Source organism: Parus major, chromosome 4 (assembly GCF_001522545.3).
Source record: "Parus major isolate Abel chromosome 4, Parus_major1.1, whole genome shotgun sequence".
Lineage (NCBI taxonomy): Eukaryota > Metazoa > Chordata > Aves > Passeriformes > Paridae > Parus > Parus major.
The window spans coordinates 56,778,561-56,791,851 of record NC_031771.1 but is presented as its reverse complement, the minus strand read 5'-3'; the positions used below and the strand labels follow the sequence as shown (position 1 = coordinate 56,791,851).

The window sequence follows — 13,291 nt, the reverse complement described above, 5'->3', positions numbered from 1 at the left end:
CAGCTGTGATCCAGTTCTGCTCTCTGGCAAAAAAATTCTTTTCTAGGTCAAAAAACCCAGCCTCTCAAATAAAAGCATTATAAATGGTAGCTCTTTTTGCATTTCTCTCCATGCCTTTTTCTGTGTAAGACCCTTAAGTTAGATAAATCCAGAGCATGTGTTTGATTTGCACAACCTTTTGTTGTTTAATTAGAAAACTACCTGATCATTTTTTTTATTTTCTTGGATCTGTTTTGGAAGGTCAGATGAGAAGTATTCATGTAAGTTTTGCACAAAAAATATATGCACAGCAGAGAAATGCAGGGGAACACATTTGAAGCTCATGGCTTTGCACTGTGAAATTTGCTATTATTTTTTAATGTGGTTGTGAATCAATTTATCTTGAGAGTGGCAGACATTTCATACAAGCTTCCTATCATTCCTTTAATCCTGGGGTAATCCTTTGTCCTGGTTAGTGGGCTTTTGCCTGATCTCTGTCGATAAGCAGCCTGGAACCGGAGGGGGCTGTAATCCGGGAGTTCAGGGTGCTCCTGGGGAAAGTGGAGATGTCCAGTGCCATCGTTACTCTCAGTGATCTGTACAGCACAGAAAGGCTGCTGGCATGATTTACAGCCTGTGCCTCTGGTGTCTTGAAAGGCTTGAGAGGTCCATTCACAGCCTGTCTGAGACCAAGGTCACCTTGGTGATGCTTGGTCTAAACCTTCTGTGTGTTAACTCCACAGTGGGGACCTGCAGGTGACGGGAAGTGGACATTGCCCCTATAGCACTGCCCAGAAAGCCATTGGAAAGGACAACTTCACTATGATTCCCGAAGGGGTCAATGGAATTGAGGAGAGGATGACTGTTGTCTGGGACAAAGCTGTAGTAAGTAATAACTTACTTTTATAGACTAAAAGGAAATTGAGTGTTGGCTGAATAATGAAAGCCAGGAGACTCTTGGCCATTGCTTAACTGACTTTCTGATATATTTCTGAGAATTCCCTGAGAGAATACTACTGTGAGGTGAATTGCTTATTTCAAAAACCTCTTCCAATTTTTTAAATTCAGGGCTGTGTTTCAATTCTGACACTGCAATAGTATTGTGTTTTATTAGACCTGAGGCTTCCCAGATTCCATTGCTCTATTTTCCGTTTGTGTCAGAGCGGATTCTTCTGAGAGCTGTGTTATCTGGAGCAATTTAATGCTTTTGAAGTGGACCTCATATAAACGTGATGAATGGATTGTTTGAGTTTGGGAAGTGTCTCATCATTTTTGAAAAATTACAAATGGATGGCAGCCGAGCCTGAGGCTAAATGATGAAATGCTTTGAAGGAGAGCGCTGCACGTAATTCATACTGGCATACTTTGCAGTGGAGTGCCGGTGTAAGTCAGGAATTTTTTGATGGTTCCATGGATTCTAAGGTATAATGATATTCTCCCTCTGTTCCCTCCATGTGCACACCCTGCACGCTCACACATACTTGCTGCATTGTGCTCAAATGCACATGGCAGACTGGGAAGTGGCAGTATTTACAGTGCTCTGATGAACACTTCTCCCAGATTGTATTCCGTAATCACTTTATTCAGGAACAGCTATTGAGATTCCAGGCACAGAAGCAGCTTCAGGTACCTGCCATGTAGGAGCAAAGCAAGGAAGCAAGCAAGGCACAGCCAACTGCTGATATTTTTCTTTTGTTACTCCCTCAATGGGAAGGAACTGCAGGAAGGGCTGCAACACAGGATTTATAGGTGGTCATGTTTAGTCCTGCACCACTGAGTGTAAAGTGTAAAGCAGTGTATAGCTTATACTTTACAAACCTTATATTTTACCAGGCAGAAGATAAGTGTTTGTTTAATATTAAAAGGTTTGGCAGTGTTGCTTTTCCTTAGAACATTGTTCTTGATCATTGCCAGGGAGGACCCCAAAATACTCTACTGAAAAGTCAAAATGCTGTTCAGTACAGTGCAATTACCATCACTGACTATATGCCAAGTTCTATTGGTGATGACATTTCTCCAGGGGAGGACTTTATAATTGGTTGTATTACTTAGATATATAGATCTGACAGTAATGATAATAGAATGGACTTAATTTGCAAGAATTGTTCCCAAATGTATTGGAATCTTGACCTTTTGTTACATCATGTAACACTTACATATAAAAGTTTCTCTGATTTAAAATTGCTTGAATATTTAAATAGAAATTAGTAGTAGCAACAAAACACTTAGGCCTTAGTGTTTAGAGACAGGGATCCCAGACAGCTGAACACCTTGGTGGTATCATGTGCACTAAGGTTTCTCTGGGTGTCCTTTGCAATGCCTGGAGTAACACACACATTTATTTGAAAGTACCGAGTAAAGAGCCATATATAAAGTCCTGTGTGATACAATCTCTGTTTCATGCACCATCACCATATCTATAAAGGGATGCCTTCCAATATCTCCCTGACCTTTCAGCACTCTGAATAGTAAATCCTCATTTCATAAGCATGTTTTGCTCATATCACTTTTTTTTTTAGGCCACTGGCAAGATGGACGAGAGCCAGTTTGTAGCTGTCACCAGCACCAATGCTGCCAAAATCTTTAATCTGTATCCAAGAAAAGGCCGGATTGCTGTAGGATCTGATGCTGATGTTGTTATTTGGGACCCTGATAAGGTGAAGACTATAACAGCCAAAAGCCATAAATCGGTAAGGAAATGAAAACCAGCAAGAAAAAAGAAATGTCACTGTTGTTTTTCAGCTATTGACCTAAACTGTGTGGGCACCAATACCACAGAATACCAAGGAGTGGGGTAACTGCCTACTCCTGTTCTGAAATAGGTATATGTTTCAGCACAGGAGAGTACTGAAGTCCTGTGTTGGAAGCATTGTAATCAGGAAGGATTTATTTTCTCTCTGCACATACCCTTCCAATATTTATTTTTTGCATGCTTGTTGTGCACCTATAAACAGGTGTGAATCAGCAGCTCTGCAGCTGAGGTTAGTAAGGCTGTGAGGATAAATTTAAAACCAGCTTATTTTTTTTTCTTACCTAATAAGCATGAAATTATAAATTTCATTATTAAATTAACAGTATTCTAAACTATGACAAATCATTAAATGTTTTAATAATATAGCTCTAATCACCTTCATGGATGGAATTTTCTGTTTAATTCCAGAGCTTTGCCACATATTTCTTTGTCCTCAGTGCAGAGTACCAGTGACTGACAGTTGTTTTCATTTTGACTCTGATAGGTTTTATCTTACGTATTGTCTATCCCAAAGTTCTTATCTTACTGTTTAGTGCTTTGCCCCTTTGTATTGGGGAATTCTTCCAAGAGTTTTACTGAAAATCCAGTATTGCATTTTTATATTAAAAATATAAAAACATTTATAAACTTTAAAAAAGTTAATTTGGGTGATTCAATTTCTATTTCTCTGTCTTGGGATCTCTGTATTTTCAAGAAAGTAACAATCCCCTGCCCTGTCATTCCCATTTAGATTCAGACGTTCCTGAGGTTTTCTGGGCTTTTTCAGACAGAAATACATAATCTGGCCTCTGTGAAATTTGCTTACAAAGTCACAGCAGATGCACAGTGGGACCACATCCTCTGGGTATCCAGCAGCTGAGTCACAATTTTCCTTCATATTAGGGCTATCATTCTTCTAAATGCTCTGGTTAGATACAGCAAATTTTCAAAAACAAGTGAAGTCCTTGATGGAAAATGAAAAATGGAAAGGAAATGTCTCACCCAGGAAAGAATGGGAAAGATCCTTTAAAATAATTTCATATCAAAATGCATTGCTTTTCCTTCATAAAAAACACTTTTATACACTTCTTAATGGCAGTTGCCTAAACCTATGACTACAAATGTACATATTATAAGTTACTAATGGAAAGAGGTTTTGCAGTGAATATGTTGGTTGATCCTCAGGCCATTGAGTACAACATCTTTGAAGGAATGGAGTGCCATGGTGCCCCTCTTGTGGTCATAAGCCAAGGAAAGATTGTGTTTGAAGATGGAAATCTGCACGTAAATAAGGGAATGGGCCGCTTCATCCCTCGCAAACCTTTCCCTGAATATCTTTACCAGCGCATCAAAATCAGGAACAAGGTAATGTCTGATCCTATTTAATCTTCTTTGTAGACAAACCCTCTTGGAAGCACAGTAGGATCTGTTTTTGATATTGTTGTGCTATTATGAATCCATATCAGATGGACTATATGTGACGTGCTCAAAAGATGACCACAAAACTGGTTGCAATTGTGAACTCATCTAACTTAGCATTAACACCGTGAGTTTCAGCAGGTGGAACATAAAATTGCCAGTTGGCATAATTGCCTTAGTCCAGCAATGCCTTATGTCAAGTCTTTGGAGGAGAGGCGGAAAAGTGATAGAATTTACTTTCAGTTAAAGTTCAGTAAAAGAGAAATCTTCTTGTAAACAAGGGAGGGTTAGGCAGAATAAAAACAGAATTTTAAATTGCATACTGAACTGCTATGATGCAGAGAAGTAAAACATGTCAGCCAGAGATTCTCATTATACTGGGCATTTCTGAACTGTTGTTAGTGCACTTGCTGGACTGGGTATTAGCAGCATTAATGACTCAGAAAACTTTTCTCTTTTGTTTAATAAAAAGCTTTGGAAATGACCAAGATTAAGACTAGGCCACCTCTGGTTTTCAGTTATATCAGTGCTTATGTGTTGAAAACCAATTGGCTGGACACTAGTTTGGAGTTGTTTGGAAATTGCCTCTTGTCACTGAGCAGGAAAATCACTGTGTGAGCACAGGTAATGAGAAAAATTGACTAAACCTCATACTTTCTTCAACTAAGCATACATACCGTAGACTGTGATACTGGCAGCTGAAATTAAGCCTACAAGCAGGTTGATAGCTTTTATCTTTCATCATTTATTACACAAATTCTATCAAGCTGCAGAAGAAAGGCCTGCACTTTTTAGAAGAAAAGGTATTGTAAAAAGCAAATGCACCTGCAAAAATTTTGCAAAATGCCTATCAGTATTGCATATTTTTACATTATCCATGTAGATGATACAGGCCTTCACACTTACTACTTTAGGCTTCAGTGCCTGGGAGTGCGACATAAATTAGTAACAAAGTCATCACAGTAGCGAAACCAGCAAGTTAGAAACAAATGTCACAGATTAATGTCTTGCAGCAGGAGTTTGAACAAAATTACCTGAGCTAAGTAACCTGTGTCTTGCAAGTGGACCTAGATGTTGGGAGACCTTTGATCCTTGGGAAGGTCTGCAGACAAAGGGACTGATATTTTTGCTCCTGCAGCTCCCTCTGCTGCCTGACAAGAAGGAGAGCAGATTCATGCCTACATTTCCCACTATCAAGTTTTATCCACTGGAAATATTTAGAAAAACCCCTTGATGGTTTTATCAGCTGCTGTATGAACATGTCAGTGCACAACAGAGGAATATAGAAAAACTTGTCAATCAATGTACTGCAAAACTGAACTGGCAAAAGTTGGCAGTATAAACTCATCCCTGGAGCAGGGATAGCAGTTAAGATGGATTCATTGCAGTGATTGGCAGCTGCTCTCTTCTGGGCATTAGTTTTGGCTCAGCCTGAAAGACAGTGGCTCTTCTGTGTCTGATGTCCCTGTCATCAAAAGCAAGGAAAATGCACTGACTGCTTTGAGAGCTGGATCAAACCCCCGTGAATAGTGTCTTTCTATACAGAATTTTAATTTCACTTTTAACCTGTTGGGGAAATTTCTCTGAAATCATAATCTTGTAAGACACAGATTTCTAATCTTTTTGATGAACTTTGCATTCTGCAATTCAATGGCTTCAGGCTTTTTCTGAAAACTGGAACTTTTCTTATTAAAATATTGTTTCCTAGATTCCTATGATTTTAAGGCCAGTGAATTTGTTTTGTCTTTTTTAATATTCCTTGTAAGAATCAAATAGGGAAAGAATCTACAGACCTCAAACAAATCAGAGCTCAAATGACAGCTACTTTATTGACAAATATTGTAAGATAGATTCCCTGCTACAGTCCAGTGTATAATTGCTTTTCTAGCTGATGATAGGAAGTAAAACCTTTTGAAATTTAAAATTGCCACTCCTTTTCAATGAGCTCTAATAAAGAGAATGAGATCTACAGAGGGGAGGAGCAAAGAAAATACAGATAGGAGAGAAATTGCTGCAGTTGGTATAGTGGGTATCAGTTGTGCTACAACCCAAGTGTGACTTGGCAGCTGGAAGGAAAGAGGTGATTGTGACTAATCTTATGTAAAACAAGCCACACCTGTTCTTTTGAATCCCACTTCTCTCCTCTGATTGTGAAGGAAGCCTGATAAGGAACTCTCTTGTCATTTATATATATATAAAAAATGGAGGGATCAAGCTTTATAATTTCCTTGATATATAACGTATAGATGTGTTGTTAATTCAGCCAGTGCAGAATTTAGTTCTGTGCTCACTGCTCTCTTCCTACAGGATCATTAGGCAGCAGTATTTGAGCATTCAGTGTCTGGATATTTACTGTCTTCTTGTTTTAGGTGGGAGGACTGCAAGGAGTCTCCAGAGGAATGTATGATGGACCTGTGTATGAAATCCCAGCTACGCCAAAATATGCAACTCCTGCACCCTCCACTAAATCCTCCCCTGCCAAAAACCAGCCCCCACCAATTAGAAACCTCCATCAATCCAATTTCAGCTTATCAGGTAAGTCAGCCTAACTAATGAGAAACCTTTTAAAGCTATGAGTATGGATTACTGGTGATGAATTTCAATTATAATTACTTCTTTAGTCAAATATGAAAGAATTGTATATAGTCATATACATGCATATAATTACATATATATCTAAGTATATAGGTATAGTATAATATAAGATTGCCTAGGGATATTTAACATATTGTCAAATAGTCAAAATGTTTGCAATCGGAAATTTTCTCTGTGTCAGTCTTTCAATATTATTTACCTGGCCCACTACAATTAGCTGAGTGCTCTGGTTGATGTGACTGAAACCCCTTGGTGTGCACAGCCGATGGGACTTGGTCCTGGTACAACCTGTGAGCATCAGATATCTCACAGGCTGCAACTGCAATTGCTAGACATGGAAACCTCAGCTGTCCTTGTCCATGGTCATAAACCATGTCCAGAAGTTGTTCTGAAGCAGATTGGAGTATTTCTTATCCTATGCTCTTGGTGCCCAAAACATTTTCCATGGTTCATAGGAAACCGTCTGGAAAGTCATCCTTTGGGGTTGCTAGAAATGGTTCTTGTAATCTGAAGACAATCACAAGTGTGTCAAATCCTTATTCTTCAAAAGTCTACAGCCCCAGTGGTGAATAATGCATTCATATGATGTTATGAAAGTAATTGGGTTTTCTCCCTTGTGGGAGCTGATGGTGGAGTTTTCATACCTTATAGATCTTTTCTTTAGAAGCTAAGTGAAACTTGTGTAAGAAAGTCCTAGGAGAGCAAATATTTTAAAAACCCTTCTAATGAGGTGAAGCATATTTTTGCCATACAAATATACACAAAGCTATACAAAACAAAAAAAGTGCCTAGAAAGTTCACATCTTAGCAATAACCAATAATTGGATTTTCATAAGCATCTGAAGTTGTGGTTTCACAGTGCACTGCTGGATCTGGGTTCTAACAAGGCATCTAGTGGTACAAATTTGATCTGAATGATGCAAACCCAAAATTAAGCAGAAGCAGAGACTACAGTAACATTTTAAAAGACCCTACACATTTATTACATTGCCTTTAGCAAATTGAGTATGATCAGGCAATATTTAGCCTGTCAGAAAGCTTGCTGTCCCCTTAAGCTTAACCATTCAGCATTTAAAATGCAGTTTGAAGCGCTCATTTCCTCATGGATTTATGATTGCTAACATTAGATTTACTGAACTGTTGTCCAATGGACTCAGTAAGGACATATACTCTAAGTCAGTGAGGCAGGTTTGAAAAGTCCACTCTGTATGTATGTGTTTTGGGGTACTTTTTGTAGTTAGTAATAGTTTCTGTCAGGTCTGATCTCACAAAGGGAACCCAATCTGTAGCTTGTCATTGGCTGTTCAAGTTAGTGGAAAACAATCCTCCATGAATGGTGAGCATTAGTCTGATCCTAAGCATTTAATCCCACACTTCTCATTGAAGACAGAAACGTGTCTTGAAGGTCTGTTCAGCACTTCAGTCAGGCTCAAGAGATACCAGCTGATGGTGGTGTGAGGGAAGCATAGCCAGGTGAAACCCCAGTACTGATGGTTTTATCCCTTTCATAGCTTTGTTTCCTCATTTTCTGTTGTTGCAGGAGCTCAGATTGACGACAACAACCCACGTCGTACTGGCCACCGCATCGTGGCACCTCCCGGTGGGCGCTCCAATATTACCAGTCTTGGCTGAAAAACAATGATGGACAGAAACACAAGGATGAAGGATCACGGGAATAATGTCCATTCCCTTCAATATCTGTGTTATCGAGCCCACAGTTTTATTTGGTACTAACAGAAATAAAAACTGAAATGTCTTTCTTTTTTTCTTTTTTTTCTCTTTTATTTTTCCTTTTTTTTTTTTTTTTTTGTATAGAAAGAGGTGATAATAGTGTGGTGTGTTTGCTTGGAACTACTTGCCTCACAATTGTGCTTTCATGCCATAGTCACCTTAAAGCATGGTGCTTCCATTGCCCCTTTAGTGACTACAGGTTTTAGCTTTGTCTCGTAACTGAATGATGGTTCCTTTTCGCTGTATTAGAGTAGTTAATGCATGTTACTGAGTTATTTATGCAAGTTGCATTCTGTGAGTGAGTCCCTTTAGAACACATTGCCAACAATTGACTAGACACAATGCCAAGATTAATGTCTGTATTTAAGAAACAACACCAAAAACACTAATGAAGGAAGAAAATGGCCATCTGGAAGGTAAGCAGTAGAGTAGTATAGGCAGCTTCTGTTTAATCTTTAATTTATTATAAACCCAAGAAGCACTTCTCTCAAGACACAGAAACTCACTGGGACATGTAATGACAAATGGTCTCCGTAGCACCTGTCTGTTCCCACTCGGTACATTCCAAGTCTGTGTCCTTCTTGTTTCCATTTTAGACAGAGCCATAGTTTTTACATACCAATGCCATTGCCACCCCTACAGGGATTTCTCCACCTGGGCAGTAGTGCTCTCCTTCTGCATGAGATTTTTGGTACTTACAGATAATACAAGTTGCTGTCGGATTTTTAAAGTTTTGTACAAATTTTTTCCTTTGTAATCACATACATTTTTACTTACTCTACCGTATCAAGATCTACTAGTCGTGGTTCAATTTCTGAATTCAAAGCTTGTGAAATAAAGGAAATTAATTGATGGGTAAGCGTCTTCCTCTGCTTTCCAGTGCTGTGACTTGGTGACTGAAAATTTGGAATGGAGGAACCCAAGAGAAGTTATCTTTCAGGTTGATATCATGCAGCAGAAGGAGCCTCCTTAGACCACAAGTACTGATAAGTGTATAGGTCTGGATATGCATATTATAGCATGATACAGTATGTCTTATTAAACAGTGCTCACAGTAAAAATGTACTTACTAAAAATTGTACTTATTATTGACTAAAATGTACTAACTAATGGTTGGATTGGATCTTAAGGTTCTTTTCCAACCTTATCAAGTCTGTGATTCTATGACATTGCAGCTGCCTCAGTTTTGCCCAAATGAGACACAAATTAACTTTCTCCCAAAGACCTTCAGATCTACATCTTCTTCGCCTAAAGGGGTAATTCATTGCCATCATCTTCATCTGTAATACAGAACTAGTACCCAGTGCTGCAGATTGACCTAAGCTATATTTAACTTTTGTGGTTTTCTCAGCTGACTGAGCTGTGTCCAGGCATGGCAGGAAAAGAACATGCAGGTAAGGTGAGGGAAGTGGACTTAAATTCTCTGAGAGTGAAGGAAGTATTTCTCCTTGTCTTTCTGACTCTCTCACAAGCTATGTAAAGAGACCTTATTTGCTGTCACTTTTTGCTTGTCTGATGGTGTTGCAGATACTGTGGGAGGTGTAGGCTGCAGTGGGGAGTGGGGTGTCATGATATTAGCAAGTCAACAAACACCTCCCCTTGTGCTACTTTGCCTTTATCCCCACTACAAAGCTGCAGCAGGAAAACTTTTGAGCAGTGGGGTGCCACTGAAGTGCTTCTATCAGCTGCACTGCTTTTGACCACTGGACACCCATCCATCCTACCCATGGAGCAGTAACTTGTGTTGGCACAGCTTGTGAGGTGCATGCCAGGTGAATGTGAGGCATAACAGTAGGTAGTAGCCTACCTGAAACTTGTCATTCTAAACTAGTATATTGGCACCTCTGGCTTGCATGGGAAAGGAACTGCTGCCCTGGAAAAATCCATTTTGGTCAGCTTGGTCTGAAACATAGCAACAGAGCTGGTCTGAAGAGCCAGCTTTTCCTTTGGCTTTGAGCTGAACCAGTGCAGAAACATTGCTATTCAGTATGCAGTGAACTGAACTGATTGCTCCAAAAAAAAGAGGAAAATAAAGCTTTTCATGAACAATCCCTTCTGCTAAGGATTAAAATTTGTATTTCCTATTGCCTGGAGCATGCCTCATCCTTAGGCTTCCTTGCTCATTTGGTGGTTCAGATATTTTATATGATATGAATTAAAATAAATTTCTCACTTAGTGGTTCAGGTTTTTTATAGGAAGTAAAATAGCACTAGCAGAGAAACCTGAGGACAGTGTGCCCTGGAATAACCCACAGCCTAGCAGGTAAGGCAATCCTGAAATGCCAAATCTCCATCTGCCTTGTCCTATTCCAACCCATTTGCTATGAGTGTTGACAGCCAGCAACAGTTGCAGTGATGTAACCTTGACAGCAGAAATACAGCTGGTTTGTGAAGCTACCTGGAAAATTTGACAGCATGAAAATTTCAGATCTGCTGGTTACAATTTCCTTATTGCATTTCTTGCACGTTTTTCTGCAAGTAGCAATGGTTGCTCACCTCCAAATAAAACTGCTCCATGTATGAGGCTTGTCACACTTGAGGTAGCAAAAATCACTGTGTAAATTGTGTTGAGATTCCACTTTCCCTACACACTTAACAGCATCTTAAACCAAAATCCCTTTGCCTACAAGCTGGTCAAAGATTCACTGCTAACATGCATTTATTTTTTCACAGTGAAGTGTCTGTGAATAAGTATGTGTGGGTGTTTTGAGAGGCATTTCATGGTTCAGTGCTCCCGTGTGAACAAGACTGTGCCTGTCAGGTCAATGTGACTCTCCTGTGATGTCCCCAAGAAGAAGCAGCCTAAGCCCCTGCAGCTTGGCTGCTCTTGCTGTGGCACTGCTGAGGGGCAGCCTGCAGAAAACCCATGGATCCTGAGGTGCTTCACCAGGTGAGGTGAAGGATGCTTCACCTGGATGGTTACTGGGATTCCATCAGAGATGGCGTGTGCCATTGCTCATGGACAGCAAAACAAAGCAAGGTAAGGGGTGCTTCTCCAGGCTTCACCTGGAGTCTATTTCATAGCAATGCCCCTGCTCCTACTTCACTAATCTGTCCTTAAAAAAATAAAACACTACCAGTAAAGAAAATGTGGATTAGCTGGTGATCCTGAGTGCATGCTGCAGAAGAGGAAACTGCACTTGAGTTTGTTCCCTTGCAGGAACACCAGGCTGGGAGATGTAAACTTGGTGAGGAGCTGCTGTTATTTCAACCACAGCTGTAAGCAGTGCAGAGCTTTCAGGCTTTCTGAATAGTCAAACTTCTAAAAATCTGCAACAGGCTATGACCTTTCAATACCTGATGTAGCTCTAATGATGTAAAACTGCTCTTCCCTATTGCTATGTGCAATAGTCTGCTTAAAACCAGTCCTATGGCCAGGCTGGGAAGTACCTTCATTAATCAAGTGATATGGAAGGGAAGGCTGGATCATGGTTGTGATGAATTTTCCACAAACTTTCCAGATAAATTTCAGTGATGGCAGTGGGGGCTGTTGGGAGACGAGTGTATGGGAGATGGAATAATGTTAGCCTTGATGTTTAAAAACAGAAGGAAAAAGGCATGACATTTTACCCTAAATTTCTGCGTTGTTTTTTATATGTACCTGTAAAGCATGATCAAACCTCCATATTCTCCTTCCCAGAATAAAGAGAGGGTGCTCTATAGATTAGCACTATAAACTGAGTGTTTTGAGCTGTGACTGGTGCCTAGATATCCTGTTTTCCCCTAGTCCAAGTCTGTGATTCTTAAACATAACATAAAAGTTCAACAGTATTAACTGCAAAGCAATTGCTCTGAGTTTTGTTTGGCATTTTCTGCAGTTGTTTCTTGGTCCATTTAAACTGTGTCTTGTTTAATATCTGCCTTACTGACGTGATGGGAAGTGTCACACTATGCTCATCTGCACATGACATTAAACAGGAACTCGGTGTATCCGTGGGGGAACTCAAGGGGAGTGAAGTAACTTTTGAGGCCAAGAATAGTGGGAGTTTTCACAGGAGATTGCTAATGTGACTATGGCTATATGACTATAGCTAATGGCTAATGTGGGAGAAAAGAAATGTCTGCAGAAACATCCCAGGAAATTCAGGCAGATGGAAGGCCGGGAGGTGTCCCCCGGACCGGGGGGAGCGGCGGGGATGGCACAGGGCCCCTGGCTGGCTCCCTGCTCACCTCCTGCAGCAGCGAGGGAGGCGAGCACGGCGAGCTGCCCGGGAGAGGGCACTGCTGCCCTGCTTCTGGGACAGTCTGGACTTTCCTACCGCGGAGAAAAAGCCATTTCAAGCCGGTCTGGCCAAAGCACAGCACAGGGGAGACCCCCCTTGGGTAATGAGAAAGCTGCTCGGGTGATTCTGCTGCACCCCGAGTGTGGCAGGAGCTGTCCTGAGGGTTTGGAGACAGCTCCGATGGTGACAGCTCCCCGTGGCACGGGGACAGAGCACTGCGGGGTGAAACGCCCTCTGTCCAACGCCAGCACCGTGCTTCTGTTACAAACAACAAACAAACAACAAAACAAAACAAAATCCCACAAACAAACAAACAAAAAAACAAATCAAAAACCAAAACACCAAGAAAAATCCCCAACTAAAATGTCCAGGCTGAGAAGGCAGGGATACCACAGAGTGCTGAAATACAAGAATTGAATGCTTGAAAGGGTACTATTTAGAATTATTTTTTTTTTACAAAAAAATAATTCATCAAAATTTTTTTTTGAGATGAAAATTAACCATGATATATGTGTGTGTAACAGGCCTGGTGAACTCGTTTGGACAGCAGCACTTCTGAGGCAAACTGTGTAACTGATGTAGTTCTCTCCATCCTCCAAAAAAGGACAACCTA

At 40.4% G+C, this 13,291-nt stretch overlaps 1 protein-coding gene across 1 annotated transcript in view; it reads left to right on the top strand.

Moving 5' to 3' along the window:
* Positions 1-9,307, top strand: part of CRMP1 (collapsin response mediator protein 1) — a 49,269-nt gene extending 39,962 nt beyond the window's left edge. The window contains exons 10-14 of the mRNA XM_015625741.3: positions 723-864; positions 2,499-2,669; positions 3,896-4,075; positions 6,499-6,664; positions 8,265-9,307. Coding sequence (XP_015481227.1) covers positions 723-864; positions 2,499-2,669; positions 3,896-4,075; positions 6,499-6,664; positions 8,265-8,356 — 751 coding nt within the window. The 3' untranslated portion in view covers positions 8,357-9,307. The remainder of the gene's footprint in view (positions 1-722; positions 865-2,498; positions 2,670-3,895; positions 4,076-6,498; positions 6,665-8,264) is intronic.
* The last annotated feature ends 3,984 nt before the right edge of the window (positions 9,308-13,291 follow it).